Below are 19,059 nucleotides of genomic sequence, written 5' to 3'. Positions count from 1 at the left end.
TTTAAGTTCTCCATCAGAGGATTTCTCTTCAAAGGAGTCTGTTACCCTTAAACCTTTTCTGTATAGATCCTCAGTATACTGTTTCCACTTTCCCTTTATTTTTCTCTGGTCAGATAGTGTACTTCTTTATTGGCTTCAGTTTATCTTAGATTTCTTGGATACTCTGGAAGAGATATCTTGTTTTTCCGCTCTTGTTCTTTATTTCTTTGCACTGGCTATTGTAATAGTTCTCTTTGTCTCTATGTGCCAGTTGCTGAAAAACTGCATTCAGGGTTTTTCTATCTCCTTATAGTTTTGGTTCTTATCTGCCCTTAGCAGTTTTAAGTGTTTTTTTCAGTCATTCAATGGATTATTTCCTTTTTATTACAGTAACCATGATCACGAACCAGAACTGTGTTGTTGCATTCTTCTCTAATACCTCTCATTTCAATTAACAGTTCTGGTTCATGATCACTAGAGTTTCATAATGCAAAGCTGTTCTTTATGTAGACTTCAAAATAATCAAGAGATTTTGTTTAAATACTTTGGTACTAAGATTCTTTTAGTGCTTTTCTTCAGTTTTAATCTAATGTTTGAAATTAACAGTTCATGATCAGTACTACAGTCTGCCCCAGTCTTGTTTTCAGAGAGGGAATACAACTTCTCCAAGTATATACTCTGTTTCCCCAAAAATAAGACCTATCCTGAAAATAAGTCCTAGTATGATTTTTCAGGATGCTCGTAATATAAGCCCTACCCCAAAGCCCCAGTTAAGCAAAAGCCCGTACTCCACCATTGTGCAGCAACCAAAAGAAGATGACATGACTGTATTTGAATAAATGTAGATGGTTGTACATAAAAAAATAGAACATCCTGTGAAAATCAGCCCTAATGCTTTTTGGAGCAAAAATTAATTATAAGACCCTGTCTTATTTTCGGGGAAACACGGTAGTCTATTTTTATTGACTGTGTTTTGATGTCCACATATAATCCGTTTCCTTGTTTGAAGCATGTCTTTGCAAGAAACAGATTATTGGCTTTGCAGAACTCTTGAATCATTGTGCTGCTTCATTTCTGTCCCCTAGGGCAAATTTTCTATCAAAATTTAGTTCTTATCTACTTTTGTGTTGTAGTCACCTATGTTTATATAAGCATGGCTTGTTTTGGAGTGATCAATTTCCTCTGGAATGCTTGGATAGAAACTTTCAATTCTTCAGCATCGGAGGTTGGAGCATAGAATTGAATAATAATTATGCTGAAATGTTATGCTGAAATAATATCAGATTATGGAATCTGATTGATATTATTCGGTCAGATCTTGCATTATAGCTAATTTCCTGTGTTACATTTTTCCTCAGTATTAAAGGTACTCCATTTTTTCAGTTTGTCATTTCCAGAGTAGAACACTTTGCAGTTGCCTGAAAGTACAATGGTGCCTCGCTTAACGAGCACCCCGTTTAACGATGAATCCGCACACCGATGGAGTTTTTGCAATCGCAAAAGCGATCGCATTGCAATGTTTTAAATGGGGGGAAACCGCATTGCGATGATCGTGGGGAAGCTTCCCCACGATCATCCCAAAGGCCCCCAAAGGCCCCGCCAATCAGCTGTGTTGTGAGGGGTGGAGAGAGAGAGCCCCGAAGCCCAGCTGATGGGCGTGGGTTAGGGAAGCTGGCTTCCCTGCGATCTTTGCAAACAACCGCTCATCAGCTGTGCTTCGGGCTGCTCTCTCTCCCCTCCCAGCCTGGGCTGGAGCTGGGAGGGGGGAGAGAGGAGCCCGAAGCACAGTTAATGGGCAGTTGTTTGCAAAGATCCCGGGGAAGCCAGCTTCCCAAACCGCTGCCTCTGCGTGCTCTCTCTCTCCCTCTCCCTCTCCCTCTCCCCACCCCTTTCAACTCCAGCCTCGGCACGGAGACTGAGGCACTGCGCCGCCGCCTGCCTGAGAAAGACCCTCTGCGCTTGCAGCGAAGGTTGCTGCAGGCACAGAGGGTCTTTCTCGGCCGGGGTGGCGTCAGCGTCTCAATCTCCCTGCCGAGGCTGGAGTTGAAAGGGGTGAGGAGAAAGAGAGAGAGATTGCACGCAGAGGCGGCTGTTCTCTCTCTCTTTTTCTCCTCACCCCTTTCAACTCCAGCCTTGGCATGGAGACTGAGGCACCGCTGCCACCCCGGCCGAGAAAGACCCTCTGCGCCTGCAGCAACCTTTGCTGCAGGCGCAGAGGGTCTTTCTCGGCTGGGGTGGCGGCAGCGGTGCCTCAGTCTCCCTGGAGGAAGCACAGCGGTGGTTCCCAAACGGTTTTGCCTCGCTTTAGAGGCACCCAAAATGGCCGCCGCTATGGAGGAATTTTGCTTTAAGGTAGGTTTTTAGCCCATAGGAATGTATTAAACGCGTTTTAATACGTTCCTATGGGCTTTTAAAAATCGCTTAACGGTTAAATCACTTAGCGACGTTTTTCCTGGAACGGATTAACGTCGCTAAGCGAGGCACCACTGTATCTTGTTCCTATTCACTTGAGTTCATTAACACCAAGCAGTGCAATGTTTATATGCTCCATTTTTTATTTTTTATTTTTGCTTTATGGTTTCCAGTTTACCTTGATTCATACTACTCACGTTCCATGTTCCAATTGTATATGATGTACAGCATCACACTTTCCTTTCACTTCCATGCATGGCAGCCACTAGATGCCATTTCAGCATTAATCTAGTTGCATCATTAGTGACTGAGCTATTCGTACTAGTCCTTTGCTCTTTCCAATCAGCTGATTGAGTATGTTCCAACTTAAGAGCCTCATCTTCCAGCACTATGCCTTGTTCCTCCTTCACTTTCTCTTCCTCTGGAACTGCCTGACTCCTTCATGGAGCTCAGTTCAGGGGCTCAGCTCAAATGAGCCTTCCATCTCTTTGTCCTTGGGCTCGCAAACTGCTGCTCCCCGGGCTTCTCCAGCAGCAGTGGGTGTTGCTGCTATGATGAGGACTGCTGCTGAAAGTGGTTCATGTTGGGCTCAGAGGCCTGAGCTATGGTGGGGACGAGGAATAGGATAACATGGGCAGGATGTGGAAGTGAAGCAAGGGAAAGCTGCCATGGCTGTGGCTGCTGGAGTACCAGGGAAGAGCAATAGAGCCAAAGACAATTTGGTGTTGAGAAATATCCTTTCTTGAAGGGTGATAAAAGTATGGTAAGCATGTGATAGTATACTGTTGTCAAAGTTTGCTGCCTGAGACAGGCTACCTTACACTTTCTAAATATTTAGTTAGCCCTGCTGAGGTTTATAGGTTTATACAGGATATAAAATTACGTAGCTCTTTGTATCCTAAATAGCTGTTTACATTTTATTTATAAATTATTTTAAAAAATAAAATATATGTTTCTTTTGTATGATTCAGTTACACTAGTTGTTTTTATAATCCAGCTGCAGAAATGAAACAAAACGACAAGGTGCTTTGTATGTTAGATGAGCGACAGAAGAAAGATGGTCAAATCCTGAATAAAGCTGTCAATGAATTTCGCAAAAACTATCAGCAACCAGATACACGGCGTGAATTTGATTTGTCAGATCCACAAGCCCTAAAGAAGGACACTCCTGCTCGTCTTGCAGATAATGACCCTCGGTGTACTATTTCTGGCTTACAGAAGTTTATGGGAGAAGATTTAAACAGTGGGAATAGGTGGAAATTCCAAAAGGAGCAAACAAGGGAGTGGCTTTTGCAACAACACAAAGAGCGGCAGAATGCACTGGCAGACAAAAAAAGTGCTGGTAATAATTGAAGCAGGAATTATAAATCTGTTTGAAAATTGTGCATCTGGTACCTGGTGAATTATTTGGCAATATTCCTGCATACGAAGAACTTTGATTAATAGTTTCATATTTGGAGGCTTTATGGTGGGTCAGGCAAATTTAGTTTTGTTACGGCTCAATGGTGATCTGATAAAATACAGACCAGGTATATGTACCAGGTATGGAATAACGAAGTCTTAAATACAGTAGTTAAATACCTGGACTAGCTTAACAGTTGCTAACCTTTTCAAGCAGTTTTTACATCAAGCCTCCCCACCCTTTTCCTTCTTTTGCTATATATGTGAATGACTTGATCTTCTTTTTCATTGATCAATAGATCCTGAATAGGGAATTTTGGAAAGTACTGTTTATTACATATGCATCAAAATTTCATATAGTCTCTGTAACAGCCTCCCTCTACCTCACAAAGGGGGGTCGCTACATCACTCTAAATCACTCTTCTTTTCCGCTGCCACCAACCATTCCCTCAAATAAGTAGTTTCAGGCCAAAATATGATTCAAAATAAAACCTCAAGTTTATTGGGTACAAATAAAAGGAATGGTAAATCACTTATAATTAAATAATAATTCATTCACTATAATAAAGGCACTAGCATACACAGACTCTCACCATATATCACAGATCTCCTAAACCCTATCCAAGCCCTATCAAAGCCCTATCAGTCCCTATCTAAAATCTCTCACACACATTCACTCCCATTTATACAACAGCTCCACCCCTTATGTCCCACCCTCCGTCATTGGTAGATGACTCACAGCTTTAGCAGTGACAGACAGGTGAGGTCATAGCTGTATGTAACAGTCTCTGTTCCATTTGATTCTATTTACTCCATTCTCTCTGTTAGATTAACATATTATTTTTAAATATATTTATAATTTGCCATTAAGAAAGAATACCCTCTTCCAATAATTAGTATAAACATAAATAGTACAATTAATAAAAACCAACAACAGAATCCTGTTCACTGAAGCATAAGAGTAATTGCATACGTTTTTTTTCTGCCTCCCTGGCAGATTCTTCTCTGTGTGTCCATGTTTGCAACATCTGGCCCCCAACCAGTTGTGTGAAGAGAGACACCACTGTGGATTGCCCTTCTGCGTGCAACTTTTCTTCAACTGGATTTTGGCCAAAATTTTTAAGACCAACATAGTCAGCATAACACAGATATTAAAATCCAGTACAGCTTACAGCTAACATAATTTCAGTTCTGAAATTATATATCCTTAAATCTCTCCTAAAAACTTTGATGGCAAGGTCTAGGGCCAGCCCAAGTCTAGTATGTTCAGAGACGTAAGGCCACTTTCCCTGAGCTCAGTATCCACTAACCTGGTTGCTATCAGGGTTGAGCACATGAGTAGGGCTCCAGTACTAGCTAGATGGTGGGGAGAATGTGGATTTATAATAAGCAAAATGAATGCCCAGAGACGTTCGTATAGAACTTTGAGAATAAGCCTGAGCTAAAGATTAATAGTTTATGGAGAATTGTGCAATTGAATCATGAATTTTGTGAAAAGAAAAGTTGGACAAGGGTATGGAATCTGAGGAATAGGTGAAAGTGACATGGGAAGAGATAACAATAAGGTTTTAAAACTCCGCCCCCACAATACTGAATTTATGGTATGAAATTTGTATTCTATTCAATTCTGTTTCACAAATTTAGATGATCTGTTTGACAAACAGAGACTGGAACTGGATCAAAGAGCCATGAAGCTTCAAATAATAGATGAAGAAACAAGACGAGCCATTTGCGTTGCTACTGAGGAATTCAATAAAGCTCTGGTAAAGTAGTATTAATTGCTAGGGAAAAAAGAAAAAGATGAAAATTTCCCCCCATATTTACTATAATACTGACCAACACTTAAGACATTGAAATAAGGTTTATTAATTGAAAGCAGAGAGAGATACCTTAAAGGTACATGTTTATATATTAACATCAAGGAATCTTTAAATTATTGTAGATTTTATATTCTGGCCTCCAATATGTTTACATTTAAATATATCAGTGCTTTCTGAAGCTGTTATCTCTAGTATTTCATTGGGCTATTGACATACATATAAACTGTGTTAGACGTCAAAGCTTTCTTACTAAGACATTGGGATTTCTCTTTTCATTTTGAATTACAGTGGTGCCTCGCTTAACGTTTGCTTCGTTTAACGTTTTTTTCGCTTAACGTTTATTTTTTCAGAGGCAGATTGTGCTTCGTATAACGTTTTTCCCTATGGGCGATTTTCGCATAGTGTTTTTGGGACCATGCTTCGCTTAACGTTTTTGGTTTTAGGTCCCCTGCTTCGCTTAACGTTTTTTTTTGTTTTCAATTTAAAAAGTGTCTTAGAAGGGTCCAAAACGGTTCTAAATGCTTGGATTCGTTAGAGGACCCCTTAAGTCATGTGCAAACCTGATTTGGCTTTGATCTGACGTTTCGTTAATTTTTTGTGAATTTTTGTTTTTTGGCCCATAGGAACCAATGGACCTGTCAAAATCTGACAGCTCCATGCTTTCCTATGGGGGAGAAAACAATTTACAAAAAATTAACGAAAGTTCAGATCAATGCCAAATCAGGTTTGCACACAACTTAGGGGGTCCTCTAACGAACCCAAGAATTTAGAACAGTTGCTGAGTCTTCATTAATTTTTTGTGAATTTTTTCTTCCCCCATAGGAAATAATGGAGCTGTCAGATTTTGACAGCTGTCAAAAGTTGGGGGAAAAAAATCACCATTAATTAACGAAAAGTCAGATCAAAGCCAAATTAACTTTTGCATCCGTTTTAGAGGGTGCAGAAGCTAATCCAAGCATTTAAAACCATTTTTGACCCTTTTATGACACACTTAATTTTGCAAAAATTGACTTCGCAAAGCCATTGAAACCTATTGAGTCAGCTACAATACATTCCAATGGAGGATACATTGTATCATTTAACGATGTTTCCTATGGGTTTTTTCGCTTAAGGACGGCAATCCGTGCCTATTGGAACGGATTAACCGGTTTCCAATGCATCTCTATGGGAAATGGTGTTTCGCATAAAGTTTTTTTCGCATAAGGTTTTTTTTTTTGGAACCAATTAAAAACGTTATGCGAGGCACCACTGTATATTGATATTATAATGTATTTTGTATAATAAGACAGCACAAATTAACATGCTTGTTTCAGGGTTTCAGGTTCTTATCCATTGCGTAAGTGAATAATGCAATATTTGTTCTCTGTTGTATAGTATTCCTGTGTAGGAAAAACAAAATTATACTTGCCATATATCTCTTAGAATGTTATGAAGTACAAAGTCAATAGTATCAAACAGAGTGTAGTCATTATGCTTTACTTGAAACTATTTCCAGTAAATTGTTTTATTACAGAAATCTAAACTGGAGACTGTAAACAATTTGCCACAGTTCAGGACTTAAATTATTTCGGAGAAGCCATATTTGGATAAAACTCATTATAGTTATGAAATGTTTTCAAATTCGTTCCAGGGCCAAATAATTTTATAATCAGGTAGTTATTCAGTTCACTGAACAAATATTTCTATCAACGGTATACATTTTTGTTCATGTACTTTTTCTTGGAAATAAGATACTTTTCCTAGAATAAAAAACTTCATACTTTTGGGTATGTGGAAAAAACAAGGATTTTTAAAATTAATATACTGTATTAGAGATTAAATCACCTTCACCACTGTGGGGAAATTCCTGTTCCAGTAGATTCCTGTGTGACATAAGAACTGGCCAATATTTTCTGAAATCTGATTCTAGTGGGACACAGAATAAACAACATTGATGTCTCATTATTATTTGCATGGCCTTTTCTTATTTAGATCATTCATTCATGGCTCAACTTAAGGAATTTCTTTTTAAAAAGCTTTGACAAATTATGAGCACTTTGATAGAGACATACACTTCCTCACTAGGGAGAGTAAAATAAATACAGCGGTGCCCAGCTTGACACTGAAATCGCTTAACGATGATTTTTTTGCGATCGCTATAGCGATCACAAACCTTCACGACGAATACTTCGGGAACCGTTTTCTCATTGGATGATGATTGAAAATAGCTGATCTGCGGGTTGCAAAAATGGCTCCCCGCTGTTTTCAGGACTGATTGCTCGCAAGACAGGGATCACAAAATGGCCGCCCTATGGAGGCTCTTCACTGCACAATCAGGTATTTCCCCCATTGGAACGCATTGAACCGGTTTTCTATGCATTTCAATGGGGTTTTTTTTTTTCGCTTGACAGCGATTTTGCTTAACAGCGATTTGAACAGAATGGATTATCGTTGTCAAGCGAGGCATCACTGTATGTTGTTTTGTTTTTAACTTACCGTATTTTTCCGTTTATAAGATGCCCCAATGTATAAGATGACCCCCACTTTTCTAACCCCAAATTAGAAAATTTGATTGCTGCTTTCCCTGCCACTTCATAAGCCCCATGGGGCTTAGCAAAAGGAGGGGGAAAGGAGTGGTCAAAGTGATCCTGCAGCCCTTTGATCGCTGCTTTCCCCCTCCTTTAGCTAAGCCCCAAAAGGCTTAGGAAGTGGTGGGGAAAGTGGCGGTCTCAGTGACCGTGCAGCCCTTTGACAGCTGTTTTCCCCCTCCTTTAGCTAAGCCCCGTGGGGCTTAGGAAGTGGTGGGAAAAACAGTGGTCAAAGTGATCCTGCAGCCCTTTGATTGCTGCTTTTGCTAAGCTTCATGGCAGGATCACTTTGATCCCTTCCCCACTCCACTTGTTTTTATTCTAACCTCTGTGTAAAAGACAACCCTCAAATTTTAGTCTAAAGATTTTAGACAAAAGTATCATCTTATACACAGGAAAGTACAGTACATATAGAGTTGCCATCACCCACATATTTCTTTCTATAGTCTGGACCCATGGGAATTTGGACCTGTGGTGTATCTGAGGAGAAAAGCAAGGCTTGAGCCAGCTCCATTCCTGGGGCAATAGAACAGAAGGGAAGCACACCAAAGAATTAAGGGCTGTGCATTACATATGTGAAGGAACGGATAAAAAGAGTGAGCTGTCCGCGAAAGACAAAATGGAGGAGAAGGAAAAAAGAGGGGAACACCAGGGAGTGATAGGGAGCGATAACAGAACAGAGGAGAAAGTGACAGTTGAGGAAAAGGCGGGAAAGTGGGAGATCTGTCTGGCAGAGGGGGAGTGGGAGGAGCAAGAGGGGTCAGTATGGCAAGAGGAAAAAAGCGAGGAGGGAATAGTTTGGTTCGACACAGTGGTAGAGAGATATGAAAGAAGAAAGAAAGAAGAAAGACGTAGGGCATTTGAGAAAGTCTGTGACCAAGGAATGCCCCGGACTGGACTGCTCTTGGGTAGGACCAAATAATGAGACGATTGCGATATGGGGATCGGATAGGGAAGGTTGGGAGGTAGTTGCGCAAGTGAATGGGCAAGAAAAGTGAGCTTTGATTGATACGGGCTGCAGCAAAACTTTGGTGCGCCATCTGGAAGGGGCATTAATTCCAGAGGACCTGACTGTAAAATGTATACATGGGGACTCTAAAAAGTATTTCCCAAACTTTAGAATTGGTGGACTTCTCCCCAATCCCGCTGCTGGAGAGGGGGAGCTTAAACGAATGGTAGCACAAGAATGGTCTGTCATTGTGACTCCGCGAGAGGCTGAATTGCGGCGGGAGTGGGAGAAGTCGTCTGAGGGACCAGACGAGAGGGGGTGAGTGAGGCACTCATGTTGTGGGACGATCTGTGCGATGAGGAGTGCCCCTGATCCCATGCTTGACAGGAGTATTGCAGGAGGTGGTAGATACTTTGTCAGTCACAGAGGCAACCCAGTATGAAGTAGTGAAAGGCGTGATTTTGCAAACGCTGAACCTGACGGAAGAGGCGTATCGGAAAAGATTCAGGGAGCTCAGGTTCAAAGCAGGGATACACCCACGCCCAGTAAGCCAGAGGATGAAAGCCAACCTCATTAGATGGCTGAGACCAGAAGAAAAGACAAAGGACGAGATTTTGGAAATTTTTGTTATGGAACAGCTATTGACTACCCTATCCCTGAATTTGCGAAGTTGGGTGCAAAGGAACCGACCCAAACGATTGGAGGAGACCATACATCTGATTGAGGATTATTGCATGGCTGAAGAGGGCACCAGAGAGCATGCTGGGATGTCTGCAGAGATGGGCCGCCCCCACGACAAAATGGCGACTGGCAGCAGCAGCACACCGCGTGGCCCTGCTACGTTTTCGGCGATCAGTAGAGGGAAACCTCCGGTATTCGAGCCGGTGTGCCCCAAGCCTGTTCGCCCTATCACCTATGATCATCGCCTGTTCGAGCCAGGCACAGGCTTAAAGGAGGGCAAAGATGGGAAGCCTGTGTGTTTTGATTGCGGCCGTCCCGGCCATGTAAAAAGGGAATGCCCCGGACTGGACTGCTCTTGGGTAGGACCAAATAATGAGACGATTGCGATATGGGGATCGGATAGGGAAGGTTGGGAGGTAGTTGCGCAAGTGAATGGGCAAGAAAAGTGAGCTTTGATTGATACGGGCTGCAGCAAAACTTTGGTGCGCCATCTGGAAGGGGCATTAATTCCAGAGGACCTGACTGTAAAATGTATACATGGGGACTCTAAAAAGTATGCGACTGCCTGGGTCGACGTGCAAATTGGTGGGGATTGTTGCCGCATGAAAGTTGGGGTGGTACCGGGACTTTCGAGGGAAATGTTTTTAGGAAGAGATTGGGCTGGGGTGAGTGATTTGTTGAAAAGTAAAGAGGGGTTGAATGGGGACTGCGAAATTCACAAAACCGAAACTGATTTTTTGAAGGAGGTATCTAGGGATCAAATGAGATTGTGGCAGCAAGACGATCCAACTTTGCAAAAGGTATTGGGGGAAGCCAAAGTTATGGGATCGATTGCGAAAGGGGAATCGGGGTTTGAGTTGGAAGAAGGTTTGTTATACCATGTGGATCGGGAGGGAGAAAGGCAATTGGTCATACCTTTGAAGTGGCAGAGAGATGTACTGCGGGTAGCCCACAATATACCTACTGCCGGGCATCTTGCAGCAGAGAAAATGATTGCGCACGTATCCAAAAGATTCTGGTGGCCAGGAATTAATTCAGAAAATTCAACAATATTGTAAAACGTGTAAAGAATGCCAAATGATGCAAGCTAAACCGAGGCCCAGTGCCCCCTTGGTGCCCATGCCGCTGGTAGATCATCCCTTTGCGAGAGTAGGTATAGATAGTGGGACCTTTAACAAAATCAGCAGGAGGACATACGCACATTCTGGTATTGATTGATTATGCCACCTGATACTCAGAAGCAATCCCATTAAGGTCCACTACAGCAAAAGTAATTGTGCGGGAACTGATGCAAGTGTTTACGAGGTTAGGATTTCCTAAGGAGATTTTGACCGACCAAGGGAGCAATTTTATGAGCTTGACCTTAAAGGAAATGTAGAAGCTCTTAGATGTAGAACCTGTGCATACTTCTGTGTGTTACCCCCAAACTAACGGGCTGGTGGAGTGATTTAACAAAACTCTCAAAGGAATGCTAAGGAAGTTAGTGGTAGAAAAACCCAGAAGGTGGCACTTGTTGATTGCGCCACTTATGTTCGCAATTAGAGAAGTACCCCAAGCATCTACAGGGTTCTCCCCTTTCAAAATGATGTATGGGTGGAATCCTAGAGGGATATTAGATTTGATTAAGGAAAAATGGGGGAGCGGAGAAGATACTTCTCACTTAACGGAGCAACATGTGTTGCAGGATGAGAGAACATTTAAAGAAGGTAGCAGAGATTGCCAAGGAGCATTTAGGAAAAGCGCAAGCCGGGCAAAAGAGAAGATATGATGAAAGAGTGTCCCCTAGGCAGTTTAAACCAGGCCAAAAAGTTCTATTATTTTTACCCGCTGAGAATGCCAAACTATTTGCGCACTGGCAAGGCCCATACGAGGTAATAAGACAAATAGGGAAAGTAGACTATGAGATTAGGACCCCAGACAAGAAACGGAAAACAGGGATTTATCATGTAGATAAATTTCGGCCTAGAGTGGTCGAAATGACTAGATAGGCGGGGTATAAATACAATAAATAATAATAATAATAATAATAATAATAATAATAATAATAATAATAAGAAGAAGAAGAAGAAGAAGAAGAAGAAGAAGAAGAAGAAGGAATGGCATGAGAGGGAAGTGTTGTGGGGAGAAACAGGTGAGGAAGATTTTGGACCAGAAGCTTCGGGGTGTGAGACAGGGTACAGAGATTCCCTTAGGAGAAGATTTGGATTTACAACAAGTTACGCAGATAAGAGGTTTGGAGAAAGAATTCAGAGATGTGTTCTCATCTAAGCCCGGCACTACAAAAATGGTGGAACATCACATAAATACTGATACAGGCGTTGTAATGCGTAGTGGGGGCAGGAGTTGGCCATTTCATTTAAAGGAAGTAATTAATAGGGAAGTGGACGACATGCTAAAATTAGGAGTGATAGAACCCTCCCACAGCCCTTGGAGGAGTTATCCAGTGGTGGTTCCTAAATCAGATGGTAAGGTTCGGTTGTGTATAGATTTTAGGAAGGTAAATGAAGTATCTAAATTTGATGCATATCCAATGCCAAAAACTGAAGATTTGCTTGAAAGTCTAGGGGGCACTAGATACTTAACTTATTTAGATCTTAGTAAGGGTTATTGGCAAATTCCCTTGAGAGCAGGAGATAAGGAAAAGATGGCATTTGTCACCCCTAAAGAGTTGTACCAATTCTGGAGAATGCCATTTGGGTTACATGGAGCAGGTGCGACTTTTCAACATCTGATGGACAGAGTGTTGGAACCTATTAGAGGATTTGCCGGGGCTTACATAGACGACATCCTTGTGTTCAGTAAAAGTTGGGATGATCATGAAAAGCATATAACACAAGTATTACAAGAACTCAGGAAGGCTGGATTAACCGTTAATCCAGCTAAATGTAAAATTGTGCATGAGAAAGTTCGGTTTCTAGGACATGTAGTGAGCAAAGGAGAAATACAACCCATATCAGAGAAAGTAGAGAAGTTAACAGATTGGCACACGCCAAGAACAAAGAAGGAAGTGCAACAGTTCTTAGGGCTGGCAGGGTATTATAGACAATTCATGCCCAATTTTGCAGAGATAGCAGCCCCTCTTACTGACCTTACGAAAAAGAAAATAACCAAATTGGTAAAATGGGGGGGGGGTATCAGAGCAAAGGTCCTTTGACAAATTGAAAACGATTCTCAATGAGCTTCCCAAGCATTATACTCCAGATTTTTCGATTCCTTTCATAGTGCAGACTGATGCATCGGATAGGGGGATTGGAGCTATCTTAGCACAAACGAAAGGAGGAGTTTGTCATGAGTGCTTCCGAAGATCTGGACCCAGAAGGGTTAACTGTGGCTGAGGAGAATGTGGAGAGATCGGAAACAGCTGAGCAGCCTCCAGATTCTCCCTCCACAGCAGACAGGCTTCGGGGCAAGCTTTGGAAAAGACTCAGGGCAAGAAGAGCAGAGGATCGCTCTAAGGCTTTCCACAGGGACCTACGTTCACCTAGTCCTGAGTACTAGCAGAATAGAGAGCTTTCCAACAGCTCAAGGAGCTGTTTTAGTATAAAACAAGCTTCAGTGAAGCCAGAAACTTCGTGGAAGCAAGGAGTCAAAATCTTGGCTGGCATCCACGTCTCTTGTTCCTGTCTCTGAACTGTGGACCTTGACCCTGGACTGCGCTGGTATTGGACTTTGGACCTTGGCCCTGGACTACGTTGGTATTGTACTCTGAACTCTGGACTCTGACTGTGTATCTGACCCTGGACTTTGACATTGGACTGCACTCTGTAATTTTGTTTCGGGACTTTGGCTTTGCATTCTTGGTATCTCTGACCTTGGACTGGTTTATCGGACTTCGGCTATTGTAACCCCCGGGGAACGTGACAGAATTGAATATCCCATCATGTATTTGAGCAAGAAGCTGACTCCCAGGGAACAAAAATAAGCCACCATAGAGAAGGAAGCTTTGGCAGCTAAATGGGCAATTCAAACATTAAAGTATTACTTACTGGGGGCTCCCTTTACATTGATGACAGATCATGCTCCATTGCAGTGGTTAAATAGGATGAAAGATTCCAATCCCAGATTGACCCAGTGGTATCTCAGTTTACAACCATTTGCGTTTCAGGTGAAATACAAAAAGGGTTTAAGCCATGCTAACACTGATTATTTTTCATGACAGGGTGAAGGGGAAGAAGCCAAAGATGAAGAGCGGACGGCCCACTGCTCCGGGGGGGCGTGTGAAGGAACAGATAAAAAGAGTGAGCCGTCCGCGAAAGACAAAATGGAGAAGAAGGAAAAAAGAGGGGAACACCAGGGAGTGATAGGGAGCGATAACAGAACAGAGGAGAAAGTGACAGTTGAGGAAAAGGCGGGAAAGTGGGAGATCTGTCTGGCAGAGGGGGAGTGGGAGGAGCAAGAGGGGTCAGTATGGCAAGAGGATAAAAGCGAGGAGGGAGTAGTTTGGTTCGACACAGTGGTAGAGAGATATGAAAGAAGAAAGAAAGAAGAAAGACGTAGGGCATTTGAGAAAGTCCGTGACCAAGGACTATTAAAGGATTTCCCAAACTTGAGAATTGGTGGACTTCTCCCCAATCCAGCTGCTGGAGAGGGGGAGCTTAAACGAATGGTAGCACAGGAATGGTCTGTCATCGTGACTCTGCAAGAGGCTGAATTGCGGCGGGAGTGGGAGAAGTCGGCGGCATCCTTCCCTGAGGGACCAGACGAGAGGGGGTGGGTGAGGCACTCATGTTGTGGGACGATCTGTGCAATGAGGAGTGCCCCACCCCCGCGATCGGAGGTCAAGGAGCGGCGTGGGATGTTTCGCCAATAAGTCCTTGGGACTATAACAAAAGTTTTGTGAATGTTGATAGTGGCCTGTTGCCAAAGTTGGAACCAACGTTACCGTTAAGCGAAGTGCTGGTGGATGTGGGGGACAATAAAGTTGGAAGTCCGAGCATTATAAAGACTAAGACTTTGTTATTTCCCACGGAAAATGAGGGACCGCCTAAGGAAGGTAGTGAACCTCCTCACAACATATCACTTGTGAGTTTTAATATCTGTTCTATGTTACTACTGTCTCTTACAAGCCACCATGGGGATCATTCAATCAAAAGGTGTAGTTTACATATCAAAAATGAATAAAGAGGTAATTAATATTTTATTGTGGTAGCATATAAATTGTGAGCAGCATAGTTCAGTTATTAGAATGAGTTAAATGCCTTTCAATTTGAGTAGTTTTATGTATCACATTGTTTAGGCCCTTGCTTTTTGAAAACAGTAATCACTGTAATTTGTTTGCAAAAGTCAGTGTTCTTGGCACTTGACAGTGTAACAGAAACTAAAAAACAGGGCTGGATCCCAATGTAGTCTAAAGGTGGTTTGGGGAGGAAAGGAAAATAGAGGTTGGAGTAACAGCAAGAGGATGTTTAACGAGCAATATTTTCTTAGGCTGAGTAAATTAATTCATTGATTTCATTTATATACCACCCTATTAGTGCGCAGCACTATTTTGGGCAATACACATATAAAAACAAGTTAACACAAACGTAATATAACTATAAAAACCAAACAACACCAACTAAAATAAACAGGCTAAAGTTCTGATGGAACAGCATATCAGAAGTACAGAAATGAATAAATTCAAGTGAATAATTCCAGTAACCATACAGTGGGGAATTAAAAGAACTGTGGCTTTGATACAGGGACAGAGAGGCATGCTGGGCTGCACTTTACAGAGCAGGGGTCCCCAACCTTTTTCACCCCGTGGACTGGCTGGGGAAGGCGGGACACCCCCCGTGCTTGTGTGCAAAAAAGCGCATGCTCTCGCACAAACAAGAGTGCTTGTGCACATGCGCAAATGGCAGCACAGTGCTTGTGCAGGCACACATGCATGTGCACAAACGGCAGCACAGCGCTTGTCTGGCTGCACTTGCACTCATGCGCATGTACAAATGGCACTCGCATGGGCACGTTTGAGCGCACGTGCATGCACGAATCAGCTGTGCAAGGATGAGTGCGTGCGGGGGGCAGGGCGGGAGGTCTGTCTCCATGGCCTGGTCCGGCTCAGGCCATGGACTGGCACCGGGCCGCGCACCGTGGGTTGGGGACCTCTGGACTAGAGAATATCCACTACTGATTTAGTAGGTAGTACAAAGTTGAAAATATGTGTATCTATCGTGTGGCTATCATGGTTTTCCATTTTTCTAAAGTTTTGCCACTAACATTTTTAAGGCTGCTGAATCTGAAGAAAAAAGACATTTAGAAAAGCAACAACAAGAAGAGGATGATACTGCTGAGATTTTCAATCTGCTTCAAGGAGACCTACTGTCTGAAAACCCACAGCAGGCTGTCAGCTCCTTTGGTGTAGGTCGAATAATTGCTAATCGATGGAAAGGGATGAGCCAAGATCAGTTGAAGGAAATACGTGACATTCAGATGCAACAAGTTTTAGAAAAATTGGTATGTATAAAAATTTACTGAAATGCAGAAGAATATCATTTTCATTGTTTTCTAATGTATTGGTTCCTACATTTTTGCATTTATATTTAATTTGAAATTGCATTTTTATTTTTATTTTTTATTTTGTTAAAGTGGCAGTTAAGAGGTGAGGAGGTTTGAAGGCTTCTCAGTAACAAAAAAGGAGGCATGATGCCAAAATGTTGGGAACCACTTCTCATCATTTTGCATCACTCTTCCAGGTCTCCTCATAAGCATGGCATTCATACATTTTCTATCACTATGACTCCACAGTTGCTTTGGAAAGAAGGGCACTGAATCACTGCTATGCTTCTACTTATATAGATAATTTTAACAACCTATTGAAATACATATTTAGAAATATTTTAACAAAACAAGAGTCCTGACATTTTAAAAATACATGTGGAGTTATGGGCTACAGTCTACCAAAGTCTAGGCTAAATGAAACTTCTTAGTTTTGAAGGTACCACAGACTCTTCATTGATTTTGTTGCAATAGGTTACAAAGCAACATAGCTATCCTTTGAAAGCCATTTATTAGGTAATTAGTACAGTGGTGCCTCGCTTAACGATTACCTCGTTAAATGAGTCCGCTTGACGATTAGGTTTTTGCAATCGCTTTTGAGATCGCAAAATGATGTTTTAATGGGGAAAACGCTTTACGATGATCGGTTCCCTGCTTCGGGAACCGATTTTTTCACTTTACAACGATGAAAACAGCTGATCTTCGGGTTTCCAAAATGGCCGCTCGCTGTGTAAAATGGCTCCCCGCTGTGCTTTAGGATGGATTTCTCACTATACAGGCACTGGAAAATGGCTGCCCTATGGAGGATCTTCGCTGGACGAGCAGGTATTTCGCCCATTGCAACGCATTGAACGGTTTTCAATGCATTTCAATGGGCTTTTTATTTCGCTTGATGACGATTTCGCTCTACAGTGATTTCACTGGAACAGATTAACATCAAGCGAGGCACCACTGTAATGTAATTATTAGAGTACATAATGGTGTACTTATTGTAGTTGCAAGGAAAAATATAGTAGAGTTATGCAATTAATCCCCTTCGATCAGGTTTTAACATTATCTCAGCAATATTAAATACATATGAATCCTTCACCAACTGAATCCAGTTATGTAAATAGTTAATACAGAATTCAGGCTACAATCCTGTCTACATCTGAGATCAAGTCCTGTTGTATTAAATGGCATTTATTTCTGATTATATATGCATAGCATTATTCTGTTCATTTCTTTACTATAGTCAGGATCATAATTATATAATCTTCAAGGCTTAAAACTTAATTGGAAGGGGGAAGGACTCACAATAAGAGGGGCAGACCAAACTGTTCAAATGGAGGTCAATAATAGTAATACTAATAGTAATATTCATAAATAATTACAAAGACAAACAGTCAAAAAATCACACAGTCTCTGGAGGGCAAATGTCAGGAGTATGGGAAACAAACAGGAAGAACTGGAAATTTTAATTCGGGAGGGCAAATATGACTTGATAGGAATAATTGAAACTTGGTGGGATGACTCCCGCGACTGAGAGCAATTGAAGGATATAAATTATTCAAAAAGAACAGAGAGAATAGAAAGGGAGGTGGAGTTGCAATATAGGTAAAAATATGCATTCCTGCACAGAAATACAGGAGGAGGAGACTGGATGTCCCATTGAGAACATCTGAATCAATCTAGCTGAGGGGAAAAACAAAAGGACCATGGTAGTTGGAATCTACTACTGGCTACCCAATCAAGGAGAGGATGTGGATGAAACTTTTGAAAAACAAATTGCAAGGTTGTCAAAGAGACACAGTGTAGTAGTAATGGGAGATTTGAGTTATTCAAATATTTGTTGGAAGGCAAATTCTGCAAAGTATGGTCCTTCCAAGAAATTCCTGGCTTGTATAGGTGATGACTTTCTCATACAAAAAGTGGAGAAAGAAACTAGAGGACTAGCTATCCTTGATACTAACCAATAAAGACAACTTGGTGGAGGAAGAGGCAGTAAAGGGAACTCTGGGCGAGAGTGACCATATTCTACTAGAATTCTTGATTTCAAAGGAAATCAAAGCAGTGTGTAGCCACACACACATGCTGGATTTTTTAAAAGCCAATTTTTATGAATTCAGCATCCCTATTTGCCACCTTTATCAATCATACATTTGCTTTTGATTTAATTTCACAAGACTGAATCTGGAGTAAGAGTCTTCCATAGTAGATCGACACTTCTGCTGCTTATTGAAAATACAACCCTCAGAATTAGATGCAACAAGGAAGGACACTTGTCTGATAAAGTTCCTACCTATAATGGTGTGAGCAAGGGTGTATATTAGCTCCATTGTTATTTAATTTTTATATCAACTCAGTGGTAACAGCGCTCAGCCGGCCGGAGTTCCATCCCCCCAAACTAGCGAATAGACATACAGTGGTGCCCCACATGACGACGATAATGCATTCCATTAAAATGGCTGTACAGCGAAATCGTCATCATGCAAAAATAAAAACCCCATTGGAATGCATTGAAAACCAATTAATGTGTTTCAATGGGGGAAATACCTGCCCATGCAGGTATACTCTATAGGGCGGCCATTTTGCGACCCCTGTCTTGCTGAAATAGATCCCGAAAACAGCGGGGAGCCATTTTGCATACCACCGATCAGCTGTTTTAAATCATCGTCTTGCGAACAATCGGTTCGCGAAGCAGGGACCTAATCGTCATTAAACAAAAAAAACCCATAGGAAACATCGTTTTGCAATCACGATAGCGATCGCAAAAAAGGCATCATCAAGC

The 19,059-nt window shown here is 41.9% G+C and overlaps 1 protein-coding gene across 5 annotated transcripts in view; it reads left to right on the top strand.

Moving 5' to 3' along the window:
• The window catches only part of RIBC2 (RIB43A domain with coiled-coils 2), a 35,789-nt gene that overhangs the window by 3,897 nt on the left and 12,833 nt on the right, over positions 1-19,059 (top strand). For 2 of the 5 annotated variants that reach the window (XM_020804001.3, XM_078394168.1), the window contains exons 3-5: positions 3,389-3,733; positions 5,437-5,555; positions 16,020-16,247. In XM_020804001.3, coding sequence (XP_020659660.2) covers positions 3,389-3,733; positions 5,437-5,555; positions 16,020-16,247 — 692 coding nt within the window. Of the gene's footprint in view, positions 1-3,388; positions 3,734-5,436; positions 5,556-5,613; positions 10,169-13,968; positions 14,753-16,019; positions 16,248-19,059 lie in introns of those variants that run through there. The other 3 variants (XM_020803998.3, XM_073000889.2, XM_078394167.1) reach the window with 2 other exon arrangements.

This window comes from Pogona vitticeps, chromosome 5, assembly GCF_051106095.1.
Source record: "Pogona vitticeps strain Pit_001003342236 chromosome 5, PviZW2.1, whole genome shotgun sequence".
Taxonomy (NCBI): domain Eukaryota; kingdom Metazoa; phylum Chordata; class Lepidosauria; order Squamata; family Agamidae; genus Pogona; species Pogona vitticeps.
This window is presented reverse-complemented; position numbering and strand designations above follow the sequence as displayed.